The sequence below is a fragment of the Rattus norvegicus genome, chromosome 7 (genome assembly GCF_036323735.1).
Source record: "Rattus norvegicus strain BN/NHsdMcwi chromosome 7, GRCr8, whole genome shotgun sequence".
Lineage (NCBI taxonomy): Eukaryota > Metazoa > Chordata > Mammalia > Rodentia > Muridae > Rattus > Rattus norvegicus.
The window spans coordinates 35,810,179-35,836,467 of record NC_086025.1 but is presented as its reverse complement, the minus strand read 5'-3'; the positions used below and the strand labels follow the sequence as shown (position 1 = coordinate 35,836,467).

The following is a 26,289-nucleotide window of genomic DNA, read 5'->3' as shown; positions in this document are numbered from 1 at the left end:
CCTTTCTCCCGCTCATCATCTCTCAGGGATGACTGTATGCAGAAAGCAGAGTGGCCAATTGGAGAGGAAGTCACCTGACTGACTGCTCTCACCTCTGAATCAGTATCATTTTTAAGTCAGATCTCTGTCCATGGCATCTCTCAGCAACTATAGACCTGACCCTAAAAAGGTGGCAGGCTCAGGCATGGCTCACTTATGTGGACAGGAGATGCTGTGCTCCCCCCCCGCCCCCCACCCCCACCCCTCCCCATCCCCAGATGAGGGAAGGCTCAGCACTGCTATCAGAAATAGTAAGAAGCTTGGCCTTGCACTATGGTCCTGCATTTTCGCAGGCTGCTGCAGTCTCTGCCTAAGTGACAATGCCCTCTGGAAAGAGCCTGTCCAGTGGTAATGCTCAATCTCAAACACCATGAACTTCTGCTTCTCATTCTTACCAGGGCCTCTAAAGAAGTGCCATTCCTGTGGCCGAAAGCAGGGCATCCATGTGGTTCAGTTAGGCACAGACACACTGGAGCGCCTTGTCCCACCAAACTACCTGTGTTCTAACAACATCTGGTACTAACGCCCCCAAGAGTGCACTGGGTCCCTCAGGCCACAGTGCTTTGTTACAGGTTTCCTCTGCCCTCTTCCCACTGTAAACACACTGCGGTTGCCCCTGCCCTTCCCTCCCTCAGCTCTGGACCTAGAGCACCTCGTTCTCTTTCTCCTCTGACTCTTCATCAGTACCTCCCTCATCTTCCCTTGTCTTATTTTCCTTTAAGTCACATTTTATAATTACTTAGTTTCTGGAACTCAAACCTAGTTTTGCAGACGTGTGTTTGTGTGTGTGTGTGTGTGTGTGTGTGTGTGTGTGTGTGTGTGTGTGTGTGTGTGTTTCTTATATTGCTTTGCTTGGACATTTTTTACAGTATAGGTCTTTGTGTATTCTGGGTCCTGGTTTTGTGTTTTCATAGGTTTTGGGGTGCGTGCTTCTCCTGCTTTTTGTTTATTCTTCTTACTTGCCTGTTTGTTTTCTGTTCAGGTTTTTTTTTTTTCTTTTTTTCTTTTTTTTTTTTTTTCGGAGCTGGGGACCGAACCCAGGGCCTTGCGCTTGCTAGGCAAGTGCTCTACCACTGAGCCAAATCCCCAACCCCGCCTGTTTGTTTTCTGAAGAGAGAGGAGCAAGGCATGGAATTGGCTGGGTGGGGAGGTGGGGGAGGGAATCTGGAGGAGATGAGAGAGGGGATGACATGATTGGAGTATATTGCATATACAACACTTTATTTTCCCCTTTTAAAATATATTTTCTCATACAATATAATCAGAATAGTTTCCCCTCCCTCTATGCCTCCCAGCTCCCCCTCACCTCTTTGCCCGCCCAGATTCACTCCCTTTCTCTCTCACATTACAAATGAACAGGCTTCTAAGAGGTAACAACAAAACATAACAAAATAAAATATAATAAAATAAAAACCATCATACTGATGTTATGGTTCAACTGGGTTGTTTGGGGATTTCCATGGGACCCTTTCGGCCAGCAGCTCAACTGGACAAAACCCAGTCCTCGTACCAGAAGCTGTGTTTAGTGACAAGAGATGGCAGTTGGGGTTCTCCTTCTCTCATTATTTGGGACACCTCACTAGGATGACCTTCACATATTATAGAGTTTTACTGCACTACCCCTCAGTTCTAGCGGTCTCTCCCCCATTTCCTCCCTCAAGCCCATGCCCTTCCCCTTCCCACTTGGTCCTCGTGCTCACACCCTCCTCTCCTCCCTGTTCCAGTCCACCAGGAAAATCTATTCTATTTCCCTCTCCCAGGGAGCTCCACGTGTCCCTGCTAGTGCTTCCTCTATGCTTAACAAAACACCAATGTTCACTCTTCCCTTTCATGCATGGCCCAACAAAAGCACTGTCTCAACACAGAGTAAGTGGATCTTGTCATCAAGTTCAAGAGCACCCACTCGGCCAGCTCTCACTGGCACACGAGTATGCCCCAAACGCAGCACAATCATTAACTTGTGAGGCCTCTTGACTTTTCTTTCATACTAGCCACAACCTCATTTGCTTATTGATTTAGATTTGGCTTTCAAGACAGTTTTTGATTTTGTTTGTTTGTTTTTGTAGCCTTAGCTGTCCTTGAACTCACACAGATCTGCCTGCCTGCTGGGATTAGAGGTGTGCACCACTCTTCCTGGCTGAGATTGGATGTTCTTTGCCATACAGATGAGGAGAGAGAAATGATACTGTGATGGCTGCGGTGCAAAAGTAACTGAGCTCTTCTGAAGAAAGCACAACTCAGTAAAATACACCCCATCCTTTTATCCCTGTTAGATTCATTTCCATGGATCATAGTCAGCACCATTTGAGTGATGTCATCCTGTTAAGACCATAGCAGCAGTGAAGACTGTGGGGTGCTGGGACACACAGACAGCTAGACTCAAACTCTTACTGCACTGTAATGTGGCTGGGAGCACGGGGACCATAGTTTCCCCGTGAGCACACCCGTGACACCATTTCTGTGAGACAGCTCTTCTATTCCCTGTAGAAGATAGGGTATGGGTGTGAGTTGGCTTCTGGCCAGAGCAGACATTTTGACACGTACTTGACTTGGGCGCGAGGGAACCACCACTTCTTACCACTAGACATAGGACTCTACACTTCGGCCTGAGTCATTCCCAGCCTTTTTCCAACAGAAATAGGGAGGGAGGGACTTTTCCTGGACATCCTCTAGGCTGTGAAGATTTAAGCTTGGAGCTACCTATAGCCTTCAGTAGCCGTGTGCTTGAAAGAACAAAGCAAACATGCAGAGACCCAGAATCCTTCCCAGCTCTGGTTGCGCCCTGCTCAGTGCGACATTATTAAACACTCCTGGCAACTGACCACTGAGGAGGAAGAAAAACACCCACAGCTGGGCTTCTGACACTTTCTATTAAGTGAGTCTCAGCTTTAACTCTCTGGAACCTCATCTGCCAAGCTGGGAAGCAAACCATGCCTTCCGCTCTACGTGGCAGAAGCAAGCCTGCCTCACGTGGCCTGGCCTAGGCCCACTCTGGAACCTCAGAAGCGCCTCCCTGAGCCCTCTGCTCTCCACTCTTCCACTCCTCAAAGGACCAGCCCCCCGCTGACAGCACTGGAGATGCACTGTGCACTCCTTGCTCTGTGCCTGAACAGTTATCCTCCAGCCCCGAACCCCTTCCTCCAGTTCTCAGTTCAGGTTCTCCACTCCAGTGATTTTCAGTCTTACAACTGCAGCCATGGTGGTGGAGCTGAGCCTGGGGGTTCCTATCCTATGGTCCCGGGACAGTGCTCATCTCTCACTTACAGATGCTCTCTTCGCTCTCCTTGTTCGTGTGCCTCTCCTCACCAAGCTTCATTCGCCTGTTTCAACCTACCTTCCAGCTCTCTTACTGCAGACCTGAGTAAGGGCAGGGAGCAGTGACCACGCCACACCCATTCCTCTCACAAACAAATTAGCTCATTACTTTGAGTTCATTTCATTCAGGATCTATTTAAAACGGCACAGACTTACTGCTCTCATATATGGATTCTGACGGCTTTGTTATGAGTGATCCCAGCACACTGTAGTCACAGAATAAATGTTTGCTGAGTGAACGAGTGGACATGACCCCAGTTCCTTGTCTGGAGGTTGGGGATGGGGTGGGGCTGATATAGTCTGGGGCAGGAGGCTGATTGCATGAGGAACCATTTGCACTTACTTGGCGCAGCGTACCCAGTGTGTGTGTCGGTACAGGGAGTAGAGGAAGCGCTGACGGTACATACTCCATACTTTAATGGATTTGTCTTCAGATGCTGTAACCAGAAACTGGCCATCAGCTGAAAAGTCCACACTTCGAACTGGGGCTGTGTGTGCTTTAAATTCTGAAGACTTTCCTTTCCTGAAAACACAGTTTAACAGTGATAAATTACTTAATGTAATACTCAGTCGCCATGAAGAATCAGAAATGTAAACAGCTTAATGCAGACCAGACCTTAACAAGTGCGAGAGGGCCGTGTGCTGCGGCACCCTCCACATTTGCTGTGGTGCGCTGGCTTGGCTCATGGAAGTCACAGCTGACACTTGACTTTGAGAGGTTGCTTACCCTGCCCCTAAGATGCACAGCTGTGTAGAAGCTGGGAAAGTGTATTTCGAGCTATACTGCACTTTGTGTTACTTTAGAAACAGCAGTCTGTAGTTTCAAGATGTTTCAATTCAGAGGAGCAAGGTTGGTTAAAACTGATAGCGCCAAGGCAAAGTTTTGAACTGGAGCCGCTTGGAGTTCTGTGAGCTAAAAGTCTGGGCTGGGAAAAGGTATTTTCTGTGCTGCGTGTTTTTATACAGAATGCCTCCTGAGAATCTCCCTTTCTCCTACTCCCGGAGCCTACGCCGACCAGCACCAATTACTGAGGCCCAGTGTGTACCTATGGCCTTGCTAACCCCATGGCTGCAATCTTATACTCATGAACAAAAGTGCTTTGAAATTACAAGTCCGTGTTATTTGTCTTGATTGGAGAAGGAGAAAAGATAACAGAGCAATTGGAGAACACAATGTGAGCACTGTAGGCGAGCAAAATCTTTTAGAAGACAGATGCAGGCTGCTAACTCTGCAGAAGCCCTGGCCCACACGTTAGCGTGCTCTCTTCTCAGCAGCTGTGTGGTGCTGAGTTCCAAGGTGAACGCTGGGAGGCTGTGGCAGTGTTAAGTTTCCGAGGCACAGCCACTCTGCACTATAATGAGGACCTGGTCATTTCTGCATGTAGAAAATCATTGCTTACACAGTACATGTAGGGACCATCATGATGCTCAGAAAACAAAACAGAATTCAGTCAGACGTCTGTCTTAGATTCTCAATGTTCAGATGTTCACACGACATCTGAATGCCTGTAGCTCGCCCTGTATTTGCTGCCTTGGGATTGGGGCGACAGCAGCGTGTCTCTATGAGAGGAGCCAAGGGAAGTTAGACGCAGCTTCTCCTCCATGCATTACATGGGCAATCCCTGTGGTTACCCCTTCTCCTACACATCCCCTCAATGGCCAGCCCTCTTCTTCCTACGCCAGTTCCGCTTGCCCTCAGAAATTTATGCCCTTGGCACCCTTCACCTAGATTATTGGAAAAGCCTCTTAAACTGTCTCCAGGCTCTAATCCTCTGCCCCCACCCCCAGTCACCTACATACTGCGCCTGTCACTTGTTGAAAGGTAATGCCTAGCTCATAAAGCCCAGTGTAAACATGTTCCCTCACCATAAAGTACAACGCCTTAAGCTCGCTGGCAGGATCCCCTGCCACTGAGGTGAACTTTGTACCCTGAGTGGTGACAGTGCTTCAAACACGCCACCTGGGCCTCTGCGTTCACGCTCGGGAAGGCTGTTTCCCATCTGCAGCCCTCTGACCAAACCACAGTGCTCCTGACCGGCAACAAGGATCTGGGTTACTGCAGTGTATCTTGACATTTAAAAACCAAACGGTTTCTCTTCTACTAACCAGTAAGTGTTCTGAGGACAGGAGTGACGTTACTCGTCTGTGAGAGACCACCACCTAACATACACAGAGAGAGTTCAACAGCAGTCTGTTGAACTTCACTGGGAAGTTCAATACCTTAAAGCTTCTCTGATTCGGTCTGGCTCGCCCACCCAGTGGCCTAGAGGGACAAAAGTCACTTTATCATTAATTTCTATCACCGGGTATATAATAATACCTGGTAATATGTAATAATTGATATTATCGATCCAGAACAGTATATTCAGGGACAGTATATTTCAGTTCATTTTTGAGCGGAACTCTTGTGAGAAGGAATCGGGTACACTTTTAGCTTTTGTTCATTCAATCCTAGAAACAACCGAGGAAAGACTTATCCTCTACAGTGACCAAGAAGCTATAGCCACAGTCAACATAATAAAAAATACTTTCTCAACTTCAGTCTACACCCCACCCGAAGACTGCGGTACTACACATGTCCTTCCCAGGGCCTCCCCAGTTGGGCTGGCCCGACCTGGCCTCTCTCTGCTGCACAGAAAGCTCAGCAGAAGCCAGGGCAGCAGAGTTCCTGCGCCATTGGCTGACTGCTGCTTTGTCCTCTCTTCTGTCCAGCACAAGTGGCACCGTGCAGTTGAGGGCCTCATCCTTAACAGGTCCAGCAGCTTTTGCTTTTACAGTCCGGGAGCTGTTCTGTCACCCTGTGGGAGAGTCTAGGCTGTCCCACAGCATGAGCAGGCTCAAGGACAATCAAGGTCCCGGACTTGTGACTGGGGTCCACACTTTAGATTAGCTGCTAGCTCATGAGAGGCTGTATGGGTAACCTCAGCAAACACCAAATGGGGAAAAACCCATATCAAATACCCACAGAATAAAGAGAGGTGATGGTTTTGGGATTAAGGTGCTCACCATGGGGGATTTTAAATGGCAATAAATACAATGAACTAGTCCTAGATTTCCAAGGCTAAGGATTTTACAGCACATGCTTCTGCCTGCACCCTAAGCCCTCCCCTTCCTCCTCTGAATTTCCCGACAGTCCATGCACATTCCCGTGTCACTTCTCTCCAAGAGCTTTTACTTCTGTCAGTATACCACTCAGACTTTTCAGCGCAGAATTTCCCTTGGGTGGTGGCAGAATGAAGTTCCTAGTGGCAGGCGATCACTTGTAAGCTTTCTTCCTCTGCAGGTGCCTGACCCATTTAGTTACACTGTAAATCAAATCCTGCCACAACAGAGTCAAGGGAAATGCTGACACTCGCATGCTCTGATACAGGACAGAGGAGAGTGACAGTATGTACGGGATTCACTAGGAAAGCACTCTAGAAAAAGTTGGAGGTAGCTATATGGTACAAGGATGGCTGAACATGGGAAGTTACTGAAGCTGTTGGTGGGTGTGGGGAGGAAGTGGGGCTACTCACTTTTATGGATGTTTGAAATTTTATATACTTGGAATTTAAAACTTAAAAGATACCCTAACTACAAATAGACAGGCTGTCAGCTCATGGCTGGAGAGTGTCTCACTGAAGATGTTACCAAATATCAGCGAATGTATACATTTTATACACACACACACACACACACACACACACACACACATACACAATGGCTCTTCAAGACAAAGACAGGGTTTCTCTGTATAGCTCTGGCTGTCCTGGAACTTGCTCTGTGTACCAGCAGGCTGGCCTTGAATTCAGGCCTGTGTCTATCTCCTGAGTGTTGAGATTACAGGTATGCGTCACTGTACCCAACAATGATTTATGTATTTGTTGTAAATGTTTTAAACAAGAAAATTCTAGAGCTCCAAAATGAGTTATAACAATCAAAGGATGCTCCAGGCACAGGGGTGTCGACAGGGTCCCCAGGTCCCTTAAAAACCCATAGCTTGGCGGGCACTGTGAGGTTAATAATGAACCTCTGTGTTTCTTTCAGATTTACACAGACATTTCTAGCCGTCTCCCAAAGCTTCTGACATATTGTGCATATCTCTAGGTTACAAATGGTTTTTCAAAAAGAGGAGATAATTTTGAGTTGAAATTTGAGAAACTTGTATGAAATTGTTTGACTTTAAAACCAGGGCAGCATATCTGTGACCCCAACGAGCACAGGCCACTAGGGAGTTGAAGCATCCCCACGAGGCACATTAGGAGTACTCAGGCCTCAGCGCCTCCCACAGCTCCAACCGAACCCCATCAGCATTTACTCCTCTTACCTGTCAAGAACCCAGAGTCTAACGGTTTTATCTCTCGAGGCAGAGGCTAATAAGTTTCCTTGTGGAGAGAACTGCAGACTGGTCACAACATCCTTGTGGCCCACGTATCTGTAAGCTCTAGCGTGTGGCTTCAAACTCCATAGCATGAGAAAGGTGTCCCAGGAAGCAGTAGCTGTCGGAAAAGAGAAGAACAGACCAGTGTTGAGACACGAGTACACACATGCCTCATCAACAACAAGGCCTGAGTGACAGAGAAGTCAGGGGTTGTGAGGCTGGCTAGGTAATGACAAAAATCTTTTATTATTTGAAAATATTTAAATCTTATTACGAACCTGCTAAGTTGGTAGTGTCCTGCTACCCAGCAGGGTTCTAGCCCCAGTGACTAAGGAGAGGTCAAGGACAGTCTGAGTAAAGTGCCTTAGTCACTCTCCCCCAGTGTTTCAGAGGGACAGATAAGATACTTAAAAAAACTGTGTGGATATGAGCTCACACGGAAGTCATATCTTAAATAGCACTAATAGACCCTTTGCCCAATCCCACCTGTTGATATTTTGTCTTATGTCTTTGGTTCTTCTCTATGTACGAAAACACATGTATATGCGGAGACAACTTCTTCTTGAACCTTTTGAAGATGTGTTGTGTAAACCACAGCATCCTAACTCCTAAAGGGTTCCATGTGCTTTCCGTGTGGCTCTTTTCTCACATAGCCACAGTGCAGGTAAGCTTAGGAAACTACCACCCACCAAAGGCGACCAAAACGCTCTAAAGCTGGGTGAGATGACCTTAAAAATCTGCTTTTGCTCTGCAATTTTATGACATTTGACGATTAATCAAAAACTGTATGTCAGACGTTAGCTTAAAAATCTTAAGTGGAGGGAAAATGAATGTGATCGACAGTGGAAATAAATGCCTTTCCAAAGGTGGATTTAACTCATGCCCACAAAACAAGTGCTATTATACACATGTCCCAGAACAGGCCCAGCAGCAGGCCTCACAGGGTCAAGGAGGCATGGAGAGACATACACACACACCTTACTCCAAGTGCAGGAGGAAGCTGCACTAGGGTTTGGAAAAGAGGGTATCCCATGCTCTGGGAGAGAAAAATTGTCACTGACACTGGAAAAGAGATTTCCTTTTTCACATGCATACGTTCTGTACGTATTACAGATTAAAATGCTTTTAGAGAACCTAGAATAGTTTTATGACTGAGGTAAGATAAATTTGCTTCAACAAGATATATAAACTGTTCATCATAAAGAGAAGAACATTTTGTGATGAAAAAAACTTGTTCCTTGAAAATAATAATCAGTGCAAGCAGGCTGTGGCAGCACATGCCTTTAAATCCCAGTGCCTGGAGGAAAAAGCAGGTCGAACTTTATGAGTTCGAGGCTAGCCTGGCCTACACAGTTTCAGGCCTGCCAAGGCTGCATAGTGAGACCCCTGTGGAAAGAAGGAAAGGAGGGAGGGAGAGAGGGAGGGAGGGAGGGAGGGAAGAAGGGAGGGAGGAAGGGAGGGAGAGGGAGGGAGGGAAGGAATGAAGCTCAAACAACAAAACACTACTTTGCAGCTTGGTGGCTCATGCCTGCAATCAAGCGGTGGAAGCAGAAAGAGTAGACATGACTTAGAGTCCAGCCTGGGCTACAAAGAGTAAACTCCAGGTCAAATTAAGCTACATGGGAAGTGCCTATCTCAACACACACACACACACACACACACACACACACACACACACACACACACACACACACACAGAGGTATCAGAAGTGGAACGTGCACGTATCATTTAACTCGGCAGCTCCCCTCCAACCCATACACCAAACAGAGTTCATATACATTTCACAGACAGCAGAGTTTGCAGCAGTACTGTTCAAAGGACCCCGAGCTAGAAACTCATTACCCAGCAAACTAGATACAGCTACGCTGTAGTCTTTCGTGTATAACTCAGTCTCACTCATATAATACTTCAGAAGCAAATTAACTTAGGAAGTCAGTTATGAACTTATGAAAACAGATTATATGGACGACAGGGAGCTTTTAGAAGAGAACACATCAGAGTTTGCCTAAACATGCATTAAGCTTATCCACCATAAACAATGACTTGAAGAGTGCCGTAAGGAACTTCAGCCAGGCCTGTACAGTCAAGGCTTGGTCAGCAGTTTGAGGTATTACTAGGAGGTAGGGGATCTTTATGAGGTGGGTCCCAGTAGGAGGGGTAGGTTATGGGGGAAGACTTTGAAGGGATATTAGGACACCAGACCTTCCTGTCTGTTTCCAAGTCACCAAGAGGGGAGCAGCTTCCTCTATCACGTGCTGCCCGTGACAGAGACAAGTTGGCCACCAACAGAAACTTCCACAGCTAGAAGGCCAAACACACTTTTCCTCCTTGAATTGCTAATCTCAAGTTATTTTTGGAGTAATTCAAAACTGACAATGACTTCCTGGTGGTGAGGCTTCTTACCTCTAGGGTTACTTTTCCAGGCATATGACACAGACAGCAGAGAGGGAGCATAAGAAAGAAATCAACTCCAGGATTACCATTATGAAGGGGATGGTGATCTTAAAAGGTCTGAGGCTGTGGACATTAGAGGGGCAGAAACTATGGGGTTAGAGGACTTGATGAAGAGAAGCGGAAGGATCCTGGTCCACAAAGCCAGGAAAATCCAAAGGTTCTTTAATGAGATGGGAAAGACCATGATAAAACAGGGGCTAGAGCAGTGCTTCTCACTCTTTCTAATGCTGCGACCTTTTAATATTTTTAATATGGTTCCACATGTTGTGGTGACCCCAATATAAAACTATTGTTGTTACTACATTATAACTGTAATTTTGCTACTGTTTTGAGTCATAATGTAAATTTTTTTTTTTTTTTTGGAGACAGAGTTTGCCAAACAGGTTGTGACCCATAGGCTGAGAACCACTGGTCTAGTGACAGGATGGGGTAGAAACTAAGAGTTTGTTCAGATACAGTAAACTGGGGAAGCTAATGAGACATATGCACAACTGCATAGAGGTACACAGGTAGAGGGTATGCAGCTGCCTGGAGAGCAGAAAGATGTTCTAACTTCAGTAAGATGGCTAAAAGATTAAGCCACAGAATCAGATTTAAGTGAGGTCTACCATTTATGACATGCCAGCAACAAAGACACTTCAGTTACAAGTCTCGCTTGGTCTACTTCATGTTTCCTTTTACGTTTTAAGAAAATATAACATAAAAACTACTAACTTTTTAAATAGGGCCAGAGAGACGGTTCATCCATCAAGATCATTGGTTGTCCCTCCAGAGGACCTGGTTCAACTCCCTGCACCCACATGACAGCTCACAGCTGTCTGAAAACTTCAGCTCCAGGGGAGTTCACACTTTCACACATGCACAAAGGCAGGCAAAACACCAGTGTGAATGAAGTAAAGATGAATAGTAAATCATAAAACAAAGAAAAGAACAAAAAGCATGGTAGTGCACACCTTTTATCCCAGCACTATATAGGGAGGCAGAGGCAGGCAGATCTCTGTGAGTTCAAGGCCAGCCTGGCTACATAGCAAATTCCAAGATAGTCAGGCCTGTTATACAAAGAAATCTTGAAAAAAACAAACAAAAACCGACAAGAAGTAAGAATATTCATACTGATATGTAAACCAGCATTGGATCTTTCTCCTAAAATCCCCCCTCCCTTGTTCTATTCCCCACCCCTGGCCCCCAGGGTCTCAGGCAGCCCAGGCTGGCCACAAGCTTGCCATGAGCCAGTGATAACCCTCGGTTCCAGACTCTCCTGCTTCCCAATTGCTTTGCGTTATTGGGATTACAGATGTGTACAACCTCACGGAGCCCTTTATCTTTATTCTTAATTAAGAACTGTTCTAGTAAACTCCAGCACCAGTATGAAAAATAGTCGGCAAACATGAATATCACTGTTAGAGAGTATGACCCTAGAATTAGTCTTCGTACATTTCTATGGAACCACACCCCATGTAAACAATACCACATCACTTAAAATGTCAGAGCTTACAGTATTCACCATTCTACTGTTCTATTTTAAGATAAAATGCCCAAGGAAGGTCATTAAGAAAAATGTTAGTTAGTAAATCTACTAATCTAAGAAAAACTTATATACGTGCACACACACATATAAATATAAATATATGTGTGTGTATGTGTATATATGTATGTATACACATACACACATACATGCACATGTATAAAATACATTATCAAAATGGCGATCCGTTCAAAAACTCAAGTGACAGCAAATGCTGGCGAGGATGTGGAGAAAGAGGAACACTCCTCCATTGTTGGTGAGATTGCAGACTAGCACAACCATTCTGGAAATCAGTCTGGAGGTTCCTCAGAAAATTGGACATTGAACTGCCTGAGGATCCAGCTATACCTCTCTTGGGCATATACCCAAAAGATCCCCCAGTATATAAAAAAGACACATGCTCTACTATGTTCATAGCAGCCTTATTTATAATACCCAGAAGCTGGAAAGAACCCAGATGCCCTTCAACAGAGGAATGGATACAGAAAATATGATATATCTACACAATGGAATATTACTCAGCTATCAAAAACAATGACTTTATGAAATTTGAAGGCAAATGGTTGGAACTGGAAAATATCATCCTGAGTGAGGTAACCCAATCACACATGTGTGAAAAACACACATGGTATGCACTCATTGATAAGTGGCTATTAGCCCAAATGCTTGAATTACCCTAGATGCCTAGAACACATGAAACTCAAGACGGATGATCAAAATGTGAATGCTTCACTCCTTCTTTAAAAAGGGAACAAGAATACCCTTGGCAGGGAATAGAGAGGCAAAGATTAAAACAGACACAGAAGGAACACCCATTCAGAGCCTGCCCCACATGTGGCCCATACATATACAGCCACCCAATTAGACAAGATGGATGAAGCAAAGAAGTGCAGGCAGACAGGAGCTGGATGTAGATCTCTCCTGAGAGACACAGCCAGAATACAGCAAATACAGAGGCAAATGCCAGCAGCAAACCACTGAACTGAGAACAGGACCCCCGTTGAAGGAATCAAAGAAAGAACTGGAAAGCTTGAAGGGGCTCGAGACCCCATATGAACAACAATGCCAAGCAACCAGAGTTTCCAGGGACTAAGCCACTACCTAAAGACTATACATGGACTGACCCTGGACTCTAACCTCATAGGTAGCATTGAATATCCTAGTAATAGCACCAGTGGAAGGGGAAGCCCTGGGTCCTGCTAAGACTGAACCCCCAGTGAATGTGATTGTTGGGGGGAGGGCAGCAATAGGGGGAGGATGAGGAGAGGAACACCCATAAAGAAGGGGAGAGGGAGGGGTTAGGGGGATGTTGGCCTGGAAAGGGAATAACACTCGAAATGTAAATAAGAAATACTCAAGTTAATAAAAAAAAATAAACAAAAACAAAATGGTGATCCGTTGTTTGAGATGTTAGGACATCGATAAACAAAGTCTGTTGTCCCACTTAGGTTTCTCTGTTGCTGCTGTAAAACACTAACCAAAAACAACTTAGAAGAAAAGTTTATTTCATCTTACAACTCCCAGATCAGTCTGTCATTGAGGGAAGTCAGGGCAGGAAAGCAAGTGGGAACCTGGGAGGCAGGAACTGAAGCAGAGATCATGGAGGAGGGCTGCTTAGTGGCTCGCTCTCAACAGCTTACTCAGCGTGAGCCTTATCGTACCCGGGACCACCGGCTCAGGAGTGGCACTGGCTACACACCCTCCCACATCAACCACCAAGCAAGACAATGCCTCACAGTGATACGACAGACCAACCTCGTGGAGGCAAATCTTCAGCTGAGCCTCTCTCTTCCCAGGTGATGCTAGATTGTGTCAAGCTGTCGCTCTGCTGTCTCCAGCCCTACTGTGTGTCTCTGGGGGTGAGACCACAGAACTACTGGGTAGTGCTTTTGTTCATGCTAACTGGAGGTCATCGGGGCGGCTGCTGCTGTTGTGCGTTGGTTTGTCACCTGAAGCAACAGTATCATGGACTGGTCAGCCTGGTCTCGTCATCATGGATTTGACAAAAACTTCTGGGTTTATCTGTCAGGAGTACTGTTTTCTAGAGCTAGGTGTATAGCGGCATACACTTGTAATCTTTCAGCACGTGGGGCTGAGGCAGGGGGACTGTGAACTCAAGGCCAACCAGAGCTACATCACAAGATCCTGTCTCAGAAAGCCAAAGCTGAAACAAAACAAAATACTATTTTCTAAAACTAGATGGCATTTTCTTCCATTTTTGTAAGAAATTTATGCATACTTTCAGTTAGTAAAATCAGTACCTGATACAGAGCTTGAATACTATGAAGAAAAGGTCCTTAGTGAACTTCCCTCTACTTAGTCACAGGGTTCCTCTCCTGGAGGACAGCCACCAGGAATGGGGATTCTGTGTGCTCATGGACATTATACATCCTTCTCATGCACTTCATATGAGAGGGGCAACAAGCATTTGCTCTTCTGCACTCTGCCTCTCTTTCCCCTCCTCATCAGTCTATGCAGAAGCTTTTGTTAATATATAGAATATCTTACTCTGTTCCCTTTTTTGGTCTTGGTACATTTGAATGTTGGTAATTCCAAGCCTACCAAAAGATTCTAAGCACATACAGGAGACCCTCGTACCTTCTTTCCCCATATCAGACTTTGCCATGTCTGATATGTGTACATTTTTGTCTCCATAGAAATACCTTTAAATACATATTTTTTCCTTAATGATTTCCAATCAAGTTAGAACTTAGTCACTCGTGACTAAGTACTTTGTCCCTACTGAAACTCATGCTACTGTGGTTCCAAGGTAGCAGTGTTCATGGGTGGCTTGGTTTTAAGAAGTATTTGGAGTCCTGCAGATTCTACCCCTCGAAGAGACTAACCAGCTCTGTTATCTAGGAAGTGATGCCATAGACAGACACTATTCTGAGTAACTTCTCAGGACCCCCCACTCCCTGTCGCTCCAGTCCCACATCTGGAACTGCTCGGCCAGTGGGATCAGCTGCTGCTGCTGTTCTAGTTCTCTGCTGTCCTTCAGGGAGGGTGTGACTACGAAGAAAGCCAAGGTGTGAGGCTCGGCTTGTGTGCCACTCATTCCACAGTGGCCAGGGTCTTACACTGTGGCTCAATGTCTGAAAAGGGCACACTGCGTACTGGAATTACCCTATTGAGGTTGACTGTAATCTTGTTGCTTTTATAGACGACGATGCTAAGTAAATGGCATGATTATCACATAAACACACCATTCTGATAAACCTGTAAAACAATTACTGCTGGGTGGACGTCAGAGGACAGACACTAGAATCTTCTAATGAGGTCCACCTCCATATGTATCCTGAAAAACATCATCGTCATCATCATCATCATTTGTTTGTGTATGTGTGTGAGAGAGGGAAGGAGGGAGAGACAGAGAGACATACAGACATAGAAAGGCAGAGAGACGGAGAGATCATTTGTGGGCACATGTATCACAGGGCAAGTGTGGAGGTCAGAGAGCAGCTCTGTGGAGTCGGTTCTCTCATTCCATCATTATGTGGGTCATGAGACTTGAACTCAGCTTCAAGGCTTACACGACAGGCACCTTTGTTTGCTGCATTACCTCACTTGAACCATGAACAAGTCTATTCTTATAAATTTGAATTATACGGTCTCTCACGTCTTTTCCTTCTACTGTCAAGGTGCGAAGAAGGTACTACGAGAGCCTGGTAATTCAAATTACCTTCGTACTGGAAGCCTTGACTTCTGCACGATTATTTCAGAAGCCCTTCTACGTTTTCTGCTTCTGCTCTTTGCTAGCACAAGTCTGCAGGCCCACACTCAGAACTGCTCCTGCCTTTCAGCAGCTCAGTGGCCTTTGGGCCTCGACAGATTGCCTTCCTTAGGGAAAAATAAACAAGGAAATGATAAGGCTTTCTCTGTCAATCACTAAAACAATAAAATCTAATCCTCGGGTACACACCTCTCTGAACCCAAATGGACGAGGACTGTTCAGTAAGCTCACAGCATTCTAACTGCAGCTACAAATGTGGACAGCTTAATACGCTCAGAGTTTCTCTGCACTCCCCAAGCACTGAATCAGGCTCATTAAGTAATGACCCTAACTTAAATTTCCTCTGCCCTGGATGGGGAAAACTAAAACCAAAACCAAAACCAAAACTTCTGTGTGTGAAGGATCTGTGGGTGCTTTAAAAAAGTAAAGATAACCTGGAGAAGGAGGGGGGGAAGGGAGGGAGAGAGGGAGAGAGAAAGAGAGAGAGAGTCAGATAGAGGGTGCTGGGGAAAGGGAGGATGCAAAGACACATGTTCCTTCGTGCTTGACTTCCTCCAGGTCCGACCAGAAGCTAAGCCTTAAGTCTCTGTGCTCATCAGTCATGGGATAAACTTACTCCCATGGTGCTTTGCATCTCCCCTTAGCTAAAGGCCCTGTATTCTCTCCTAGCTCCTTCCTAAATGTGACCAGTGGACCTATGAAACAAGGGCACACGATCTCCTTTAAAGCCAGAGACCCCTTAGCCACCTCCAACTTCATCTCAGTGCCTGGGGACACCAAGTCTCTTGAAAGCCATTAAGGCCAGCGTCCTTTACCCTCTTCCGGTCATGGTTGACTCTCTGCTCCAACTCCTAGCACAATTAGTTTATTCAAGAGGGCTACCTCAGGCTGTGAGCTGAAATGGCCAATACAGTGTGCTTTGCCTCAGAAATATGAGGGCCTAAGTTCACCAACCCCCAGAAGCCATATGTAAAAAACAAAACAACAATAAAAAACCAAACCAACCAAACCAGGCATACTGACATATACCTGTAAGCCCAGGGCTGGAGAGGCTTATTAGCCACCTCACCAAGTCAATGAGCTTCTGGTTCAGTGAAAAATCCCGCCTCAGAATATAAAGGTGGAAAAGAAGGAGGGAAGACACATGACATCTACCTCTGGCCTCACACTAATGTGCGTACACATAACCCAACTGTTAAGTACACACACACACACACACACACACACACACAATATCGGTCAAAGAAATCATATACACAGAAGGAAAACATACTTTTTTTTATAACAATATTTTTTCCTTTCATTGAAAATATTCTTCTCTCACACACTATATATATCCTGATTACAGTTTCCCTTTCCTCTATTCCTTCCAGGTCCTCCCCACCTCCCCTCCCCCATGGATCTATTAGATTCATTTTTTAAATCTATGTTGAGGGGGTTGGCTAACGACTGCATGCGGCTTGCTGTGCAGAGATCTGTGGGAACTGGATGATTGTGAGTTTATAGTGTGTGGGAAGTTGTGTGTCTGGCTAGGATGATTGGATATTGCCTGGAGAATGTAAAGGGGGAGTGTGGGAGCTATGTGTTGTAAGCTGCATAGTGAGATCCGTGTGTGAGAGGCCTCGGTGGAGCAGGTGATGGTGGGAGCTGCTACTGACAAGGTCCAGCATGTGACCATACTGGGCTGCTGGAGCGGCTCGGAGAAGGATGTCTGAAAAGGCCCTCCGAACGTCTGTTTACCACCTCTAGGTTTGCCCAGCTGAGCCCTCCCTTCAGCATTTACCGCACCGTCTATCGAACCTTCTGGGTTATCCTACACAATGACACTCTTCCAGGCTTTCTGATTCTTTGCCTATCTCTTTTGATCTAAAATCTCAGTGCTAGGAAGGATTTGGGGATAGGCCATCTGCTCCCATTTTTCTGCCCCTTGCCTGTGACGACATCCCTTCTTTTATCTCCTGACACGCTCAGCAAACCCAGGGTCTAGATTGAGGATCAGGCTCCTTCTGCACACCCCTCCTGTGCACCGACCCTCTGAGGGTCCTACAGCAGCTCTAGAGGGCTTTCCTACCTGCTTTGTTTTCATATAGTAGCCATGAAAATAAGTTTGAGGCATAAATCAGATTGTAAAAGCCCTAGAATAAATCCCCAAACCCATTTCCATTTCCTGTGGTCACCATAACAAAGTACCACAAACTCAGAAAGTTAAAACGACAGCAGTTCATTCTCCACAGTTCTGGAGCCAGAGGTCAAGGTATGGACAGAAAACAAACCAGGTCCTTCCTCAGCCTTTCCAATGCTACATTCCAGGCATGAGCTACCGTGTGTTCTTCTTCTAAGGGTACTTGTAACGGAACTTACCACTCAGATGAGCAAACCTCAAGGCCATAAATTATAACTATAAAACCCTATTTGCCTAAATAGAGACACATTATAGGGACGAAGGGACATAGGATACACAGTGACAGAGTCAGGCAAATCTTCTGTAGGCCAGCAGCAGCTATCTAAGTGCTTGTAGTCTGAGTCCTCGCTAAGCTCTGGCTGCCTGTCCCATGAGCTCATCTCCCCTATCTCCCTCTGAGTACCAGGCTCTACCCTCTCTGGCCATTTTCCCATTTCTCCTTAAGACAAGGTCTTTCCCGCCCTTGGTCTTCTCCTGCAGTGCCTCCCTTCTGCTGTCTCCACAGCCAACTCCCTCTTTAGGACTTGAGTTAAATATTACTTCCTTTATCTCTTACTCCATTTTGATCGCCACCTGCAACCTGCTCCCTTTCCTTTGTGCTGTTCCTCTATTCTGTCTTGGCACTTAGTTACACAAGGATTTGTGGGTTTCCTCCGCATATTTGTCTTTCTCCTGGACTATGGACCCCTCGTGTCACTTTAGAAATACATCTACTTTGTTCTCTTGTACACGTGTACTTCCAGCACATGATAGCACCTCACACACGCAAGCACCAACTAAAAGATTATTAAATCAACACTCCCTCCCTTTCCCGTTTTGAATAGGTTAGAGAACTGCAAATAAATGACTTAAAACTCTGAGCAGACGGCCTGGGACACCTCTTAGCTATTAAGAGTTATTGTGCCCCACCTAGCCAGGGCAAGTCATAAAATTGAGCAGAAGGAAAGAGGTGCATCTGATTATTATTAGCAAATCATAAGGACATTCCTGGCCATCCTTTCTGCCGTGGTTACAGCTGTATGACTAAGGCATCCATCCCCCTTTTGTACTCTGTCTTCTAGCTAAAGGATGGACTGCAGCTTCTCAGAATCTCTAGGAAACCATGATACAAACTGACTGTTCACCTTTGACCTAATACTAAGCTGCAGAATTAACGGGTGCATTACAAAGATCTCTTCTTTAGCATGCCTGGGATTTCCCACCCCCTTCCCTCCCTCTCCAAAGCGCTGGCAACCACGAATATACTGCATACAATTTGTCTGGTCTTCCTTTTATATTCATTAAACCAAAACACAGAGACACAAGCTGACGAAGAAACTTAAGAGTTGCTTAGAGAGAGAGCACCTGCATTTATACAAACTTTTTATACCTAGTACATTAACACCTTAAATGTGGTCCCAATATATCTGATCCAAGCAGGATACACAGAGTAAACATCTTTGAGATAACACATCTCACTGGAGAGAGACAAGGATAACAAGGTATTTGTTAAGAGGTGGAACAAAAGGATCAGAAGTCAAGGTCATCCTTGGTTGCACACCAAGTCTGAGGACAGTCTGGGATTTATGGGACCCTGTCCCAGAAGGAAAAAAATCACTCATGCTACTGGTGGAAAGGGACTGCACTTTACAGACAGGGGAAAGGGTGAGGCTACATGATTTAGGGGACAAGTATTTTCTCTTCAGCCCAAGATTCAGAAAGGAGGAGTCCCATGTGCCCAGGGAACCACTTGCTTCCTTGAATAGTTGATAAAACGGGTCCGAGAGCCTTATCATTTCCAGCTTGTTCTTAATTCATAACAGCGCTGACACCACTTCCTAACTGGCTGATGGCATCTTACATGGTCAAGCAGGAAGTCCGACTTATGCCCTGTCTGAACTTTCAAGTAAGCAAATAATCACATGTATGTCACTATCACACCACCACCATACATGTGTACACAGGGACATTAATTCCATAGACTAAAATCGCCAGAATCGGTCTGCAAAGATAATTAGGCATATATTTTATTGCATATCTCCATCAATATCACAGACACCATTAACAAAAGGAAACAGTCACTGCTCCAAAGACATAAATCTGAACCGCAGTGTGTGCTCATTCAGAAATCTTGTCACAAGTCAGGTCTGAATTCTACTCATTAAAACTGAGACAATAAGGTAACTGAGAGTATACAACTTAGAAGTAAGTCCTTTGCCTGGGACATTTCAATCTGCTAACATCAATGCACACGCAAGAGCCTACTCTTTATTGGCTGAATGAACACATTTTCCCTTACAGACAAGGTATTTAAAGTTATAGATGACCATATCACCAATTTAAAAACAAAAACAGGTGCTGAGATGCTTCTCTAGCTAATCTACTCACAGGACTGGTCAAGTAGACAACAAAACAAAAAACTCCTAACACTTAAACATGTAGATTCTACAGTAAAATAGAGAAGTTGGATGGTTGACCAAAAACGAAATAAGTGAGAGGTTTTTTTTTTTTTTGCATGTTTCACTATGGTGTGAGTTTGGAATGGAATTGGAACATGTCTGCATATAAAAATACAACTCGGGGCTGGGGATTTAGCTCAGTGGTAGAGCGCTTGCCTGGGAAGCGCAAGGCCCTGGGTTCGGTCCCCAGCTCTGAAAAAAAGAACCCCCCCCAAAAAAAATACAACTCCAGTTTCCTTTGTTCTGTACACTATTCTGACTCACTATTTAGACTCTTCTGAATTATGGATAGAAATAAACTACCAGCCTAAAAAGGATGGATGGGCCATAACCAATATAGAGACAGGTAAGAGAAGGAAATACTCTAGTATTTCTCTAAGCCTCTTCTCTCTTTTGATGAGGGCACAGAGAAACTAAGTCAAAGTATTTTCAACAGTCACTTCTGACCTGCATCCATGTAATTCTCTCATGTGACAGGGGGCTGACCAGAACAAAAGGCAAAAGGACAGGGCAAGGAGAGAGGGCACATAGGAGAATTCCCTTCTGAATGAGCATTTTTATATATTTTCCTTAAATAAAACCCAGGCTCAACCACTGTTCATGGAATCTAGACAGGCTGTCCATAAACTTTAGGGATGCTGGATAACTTACAAAAAAGGAGTAAGAGATTTTCATTCTAAGAGTCAATGAGAAACTAAACAATCATAAGTACACACAAACTTTAATGTTTTGCAATGGTCACACTAAACAATTTACTTAAATTCAGAGTTTACAAAATTCCCCTTCTCCAGCTGAACTGTCAAGTGAACACTGAAAACAATTTTTCTTATGAATTCCTGCGGGCTGGTTCTCTATAAAGCATGCATTTTTCATATCAGAGTCAAGAAACTGAGACTCACTCCCGAATTTGGCCTGCGCTTTCTGGATAAAAACGTTAGTAGGGAACTGTAAAAATGAGGCAAGGCAGGTGGACTTCGGAAATAATTTAGTTTGGGAAATATTTATATTCTTAGTCAAAGAACTGCTTTGAAAGTTTAAAACTTTTAAAAAGCAAAAGCAGTTGAAGAATTGTCAAAATAAAATGACTATAAAACCAACTCTAATAATATCCTCTGAGAAACACACCACTTCAGGTGAGCTCAGCTCACCTAAGTTTACAAATCAATTTTCTATCTTCCAAACTGAACACTGTCCAGCTGCTTGGCGCTACCTATGTTCAGCTGCCCAAGTGCCAGGCTGCCTTGTGCCTTCAAGGAGCTTCAAGGCACCAATCAACAATGACCACGGCAGCCTTTTTTCCCACTTGCAATCTTAAGATGAAGCCTCTAAATTTCCGGGTCAGCGTGAACTCTGGGGGGAGTTGAACACTCTGCAGAACTGGGCCCACTTTCAGTTTACACATTTCAGTACCACATTGGTGGTTAGCTTCAGGGAGGCGGAAGTTGTGTTTACTTCAAATGATCAGGCATTAACAAAGGGAGGGGCAGTCTTCTGAATGAGCTTCATTCTAGCGCATTCATAACCTGAGGAGGTGCAATGGGAAAATGCCCTATTACTTACACACAAGCTCACAGAGAGTGCAGCTTACAGAGCAGAGTGATGTGAGGTATTAGGCTATAGGTCAGTTCAGTCCAACAGCTCTCGGTCACAAAGAACAGAAGGTGAAGGTCTCACTGTCTTTCTGAGATATCTGTCTGTCAAAAAGGGCCTCTGAACCAGCTGTGGAGGCACACGCCTGGAATCCTAGTACGTGAGAGGTGGACACAAGACTCAGGATTTCAAGCCCAGCCTGGAATGCATAAGATCTATCTCAAATAAAATAAAATAAAATAAAATAAAATAAAATAAAATAAAATAAAATAAAAACCTCCAAACTTGCATTCGGACCAGGACCCTCTTCTAGTGAAATATCAACCCCAGGCCTTTTCCTCAAGATCAAATTTCTTCAGCTTTTATTTCATCAAAGACAAGTTGATTTTTTAGAAACCTAAAATTTAATATGCTTACTAAAAGGGTATAATCAAAAAGTAATAGCTCTAATTACACATTCACATGTTTTGATTAAAAAAAAAAAAGAAAAGTTCATGCAATGAATTTACCAATCAGAACGAATCTCACCCCATGTTGCCTGGACTCTTATGTTCTAAATATTAAGCCTTGCACGTATTTTGTGGTGCAGTGGGTGGGACTCAGGGTCTTACACGTGTTAGCTAAGCATTCTACTGCTAAGCTCCACCCTTAGCCCACACTTAAGTGTTCTGTGCATCTCAGTTCACAGCGGCTTTCCTTAAGGAGTTGCAGAAGACCATATCGACAAAGCTTTTAAATAAAACCCGAGAGCAAAGAAGGCACTTTGAGATATTGAGCAGCAGTGCTCTGTGTACCCAGCTTCAGAGAGATATCCCCAGATGAACCATGGCTTTCCAGTGTTCTTACAGACAGCTGCCAGGTGACTTCTGGTAAAAGTACAATCATCACTGGGCAGGGTTACTTTCCAGAGGCTACAGTCAGCCCCAGAAAGCTGTTCTGCTTGTCTATTTCTCGAACCTCCAGATCTGGTTTTTATCAAGGGCATCACAAGTTTTCATCTGTACGCTAGGTCGGCCGTCGGCTGTCCGGTAAGCACTAAGACACAGTCTTGTGTGAGGGTGAAAAATCGTCCCGTCTTCTTTAAAATGCCAAATGATGTTAACTGGAATGGGGAGCCCATCTTTGGGGCAGTTTTGCATCCCTACATAATCCTTTTGTTGGGGGACCTCTGCACATAATTCCGTCACGGAATTAAATCTGATTTCCTTGTTTGAAGTATATTCAAAGAACTGATTGCCCCCTTGACCGTGGCATCCAAACAGCGAAAGGTTAGCACCCGTAGGGTTGTTGTCCGGTGCATTATAATCTAAGCACTCTGAAGAGATGCCCATACTGCGGATGGCTCCGTGCCAGCCAGGTCTATCCTCCGGAACGTGTAAGTTAGAGAACACATTTTTCAAATACCAGTCGAAGCTCTTACATTGCAGCCGTTCCCTCAGTAACTTCCTTTCCGAAATATCGCCATAGGTCTCTTTTCGAGCGGGAGGGTTCCGGTTATAGAAATGCTCTTTGTAGTCATCCATCCACACTTCCGCCGCCCTAGCGGTGTTCTGTAGGAAGTTGGGGCGAGCGTAGGGCGCCCGCTTGGGAAACACGTGGCCCACGTGAGAACATGGGTGGATCTCCAGCTTGCCGCCGCACTGCCAAACCCTGAAAGACAGCTCAAGGTTTTCACCTCCCCAGACTTCCATGCCAGTGTCATACGTTCCCAGGTACTGAAAATACTTCTTGCTGACAGCAAACAGGCCTCCTGCCATGGTGGGTGACCTGATGGGGTCAATTCTTGATGTCCGCCTGTCCCTTTCATGTTTGGGGACAGAATGCCACTGGAAGGTCAAACGCCAGTCAAAACCACCAATCATGGGCTCCCCGGTCTGCATATAGAATTCGAAAGTATTCCAGTCGATGGTGTCGATGACAGGACATACAATTGCTGTTTCATCTCTACTGATCCTTTCCAAAAGCGGTTCCAACCAACCAGTGTTACACTCACAGTGACAATCCAGGAAAGTGAGGACATCCCCGGTGGCAAAAGTGGCCCCAATCAGACGGGCCCGGACCAGCCCCTCTCTCTTATTGGTTCTAATCAAGCGAACTCTATCGAGGTTGCTGATATAAGCTTCAAGTTGAGCCTTCAGATAAATTCTGTCACTTAAGTCATCCACCAAGATGATCTCCTTTAAAAGCACAGCTGGAGAAGTTTCTAGAACACTGTGAATGGTTCGAAGCAGAGTGGACCAGGCTTCATTATAAAAGGCGATGATAACGGAGGTGGTGGGGAGCGACCTGTAGTGGAACTTCTTGGCTTTACACTCATACATTCTTTTATCCTCTATGTGGCGGTGCAGGGAGATCCTGTCACTGAGGTAAATGTTGATGGCGTATCTCTCAATGAGTTCTTCTTGCTGCTTCAGTTCACCCTCATCGAGCTGGAGTTTGCTTGCTCTCCCCCATTCCCCAAGAGCATGGGAATCTGCAGGGGGCTTTTTATAAAGAGGCTGAGACAAATCCTCTTCCCTTGTCTCATGATCTGAGAGTCTCCTTGGCCCCAGCTCCCTGGCACGGTCAGCTCCCGAGGAGGCATACAAAGTAGAGACCGAGAACTCCACCAGAATATAAGCCAGTGTTAAAAGCGCCAGCAGCAGGCAGCTTTTGCCTGCCCATGTCCACCTCACGGCCATCCGGAACCTCAGAGGTCGTGTGTAGACGCGGCCACCGAGCCAGCACGCGGGGGGAGTGCAGCGGATCCTGAAGCTGGAGTTCCCGGCTCAGGTAGGGGCGAACTTCCGAGAAGGTCCCTCCTTTCATGTAGGCGCTCGGCTCCTTCCTGACACCGGAGTTTCCCAGGGGTCACTTGAGACCCCTCGCTCCCCGGCCTCTGGTGCAGCACAACTGGTGCCCACTTCCTCCTGCTCTTCTCAGAACTTTTCACAAACTCTCCAGCCAATACTCCACCCTCCCCAGGCCGATCACAAACCCCTCCCCTTCCCACTCACTCCTCCTGGTGGTGAGTTCATGAAAGTTGCCTGTCAGGCCCAGGCCAGGGGAGTCTGTACAGACCAAGGCACCTAGGGACTCAGGGACCCGGAGTGGCGGGGTGCACCGCATCAAGCCTGGCTCTCTCAGACAGGGAGGAAAGAAAGAAAGGCTTTCAGCCAAGTGAGCTTTGGTTACTGTCAGAAAAGGAAAGAAAGAAAGGAAAGGAAAAAAAAAACTTACCAATTTGTTTGCAGTTGGGGCTGAAGTCAGCGGAGGTGATCGCAGCTTTGTGACCTTTAAAATAACGTTCCAGAATCGGATCCTCCTAGGAGGGAAAGTTGTTAGGTTTGAAAGCGGCTGCAGAATTCGAACTCTCGAGGTCAGAGGTCAACGTTGCCTGTCCCCCCCAGGGCCGAAGAGGACATCGCAGCTTCGGCGAGCAGTGAGGAGGCGCGGGCATCATAACCCGGCTGAGAGGCTCAGGCATTGCCCCAGCTCCCATCCGGAGGGATCCCCAAGCGGAGGAACCCCCAGCCCAGACACCGGTGCGAGCCGCCGAGGGACCCGCCCACCGCGCCGAGCCGCAGGTGCTCGCCGCAGCCTCCCAAGCCCTTCAAACCTCCCAGGTGATTCTGACGCAGGCGCGCCGCGGAACCCAGCGGGCAAGTCCGGGAGCCAACTCTCGCTCAGTCCCGAGCGCCGGGATCCCGGGAGCAGCGCCCACCGCTCAACCCGGGCACTGCGTCTTGCTCCGGGGAGCTGGGCGATCTGTGGAGCTCTAGGTCCGGGGCTACCTCCCAGGCCTGCCAGGCCGGGCGTGGTTCCCCTTCCCCGGTCCCGCTGCCCAAGGGTCGGCTCCGGTAGCGGCGGGGACCTTACCGGGCCGGAGGCCATGCGGGGAGCGGACGGCACCCGGGGCCTTGGGGGAGCAGGGAAGGGTAGGGACAAGGGGGGTGGGGGGGGGGACCGTGCGGCGCCCGGAACCGTCAGCCCGGAGTGCGGGCGCTTCCCGGTCACTACAACAACGGCGGCCCAATCAAAGCCCGCGCTCCAGGCGTGGCCAGATGAGCCCCGAGACGCCGCTCGCGCTGCTGACAGCTGAGGGCTTGGCGGGAGCGCGCCGCGGGGGTCCACCGCGCACGCACATAGCGAAGTCCTCGTGCTCCGACGTACCGGACTCCCGGTTTGGCGTCGGGAAGCGGGTAGCAACCTGGAGAGAGGTGTGGTCCGTAGTGGCGAAGCGGCTGTGAGCCCGTGATCGATGCAATCTGGATTCTATTACACCTTAAAGAGACGGCGCCCTAGTCCGCTACACCTTGTGAAGACCGGAGAGGGAGCTTGGGTGCACAGGCAAGCTAGTAACAAGGCATTGAGAGGAGCTAAGTTCTTGTGTTTAATTATTTTTTTTTTTTTGTTCGTAGTATAGATAACAATTGCTGGCAGTACATGATAGCTAACATTTTATTCGCATGGTCACCCTGCTTTTATCTGTCCATGCATTTATTTTATTCTCAACCGCTTATTTGCATGTGTTTTATTAAACTCATACACACCTGACGTGGTCGAAAGACTTGGAAATATGCTTTAAAGTTACTAGACCACGTGGTTACAATAACGGTTCCCACGCTACGCCTTTTTTTTTTTTTACACATAGTATCATTTGTGCTAAAGCA

General features: G+C 46.3%; 2 protein-coding genes across 6 annotated transcripts in view; both read right to left on the bottom strand.

The window, feature by feature from the left end:
- Poc1b (POC1 centriolar protein B) overlaps positions 1 to 25,707 on the bottom strand; it is a 101,811-nt gene extending 76,104 nt beyond the window's left edge. For 2 of the 5 annotated variants that reach the window (XM_063262850.1, XM_063262849.1), the window contains exons 1-4: positions 25,496 to 25,707; positions 24,857 to 24,941; positions 7,661 to 7,832; positions 3,698 to 3,877 (exon numbers count right to left, since the gene is read on the bottom strand). In XM_063262850.1, the coding sequence (XP_063118920.1) occupies positions 3,698 to 3,877; positions 7,661 to 7,832; positions 24,857 to 24,941; positions 25,496 to 25,510 (452 nt within the window). In that variant the 5' untranslated portion in view covers positions 25,511 to 25,707. Of the gene's footprint in view, positions 1 to 3,697; positions 3,878 to 7,660; positions 7,833 to 24,856; positions 24,942 to 25,235; positions 25,469 to 25,495 lie in introns of those variants that run through there. The other 3 variants (NM_001398583.1, XM_008765341.4, XM_039080110.2) reach the window with 3 other exon arrangements.
- Galnt4 (polypeptide N-acetylgalactosaminyltransferase 4) lies at positions 22,023 to 24,564 on the bottom strand. Its single transcript, NM_001025053.2, has one exon. It carries the CDS (start codon positions 24,316 to 24,318, stop codon positions 22,582 to 22,584), a length of 1,737 nt encoding a protein of 578 aa, NP_001020224.2. The 5' UTR covers positions 24,319 to 24,564; the 3' UTR covers positions 22,023 to 22,581.
- Positions 25,708 to 26,289: the final 582 nt, after the last annotated feature.

Excerpts from the sequence above, each read along its gene's own strand:
- Galnt4 (NM_001025053.2), bottom strand. The coding sequence starts at position 24,318 with ATGGCCGTGAGGTGGACATGGGCAGGCAAAAGCTGCCTGCTGCTGGCG.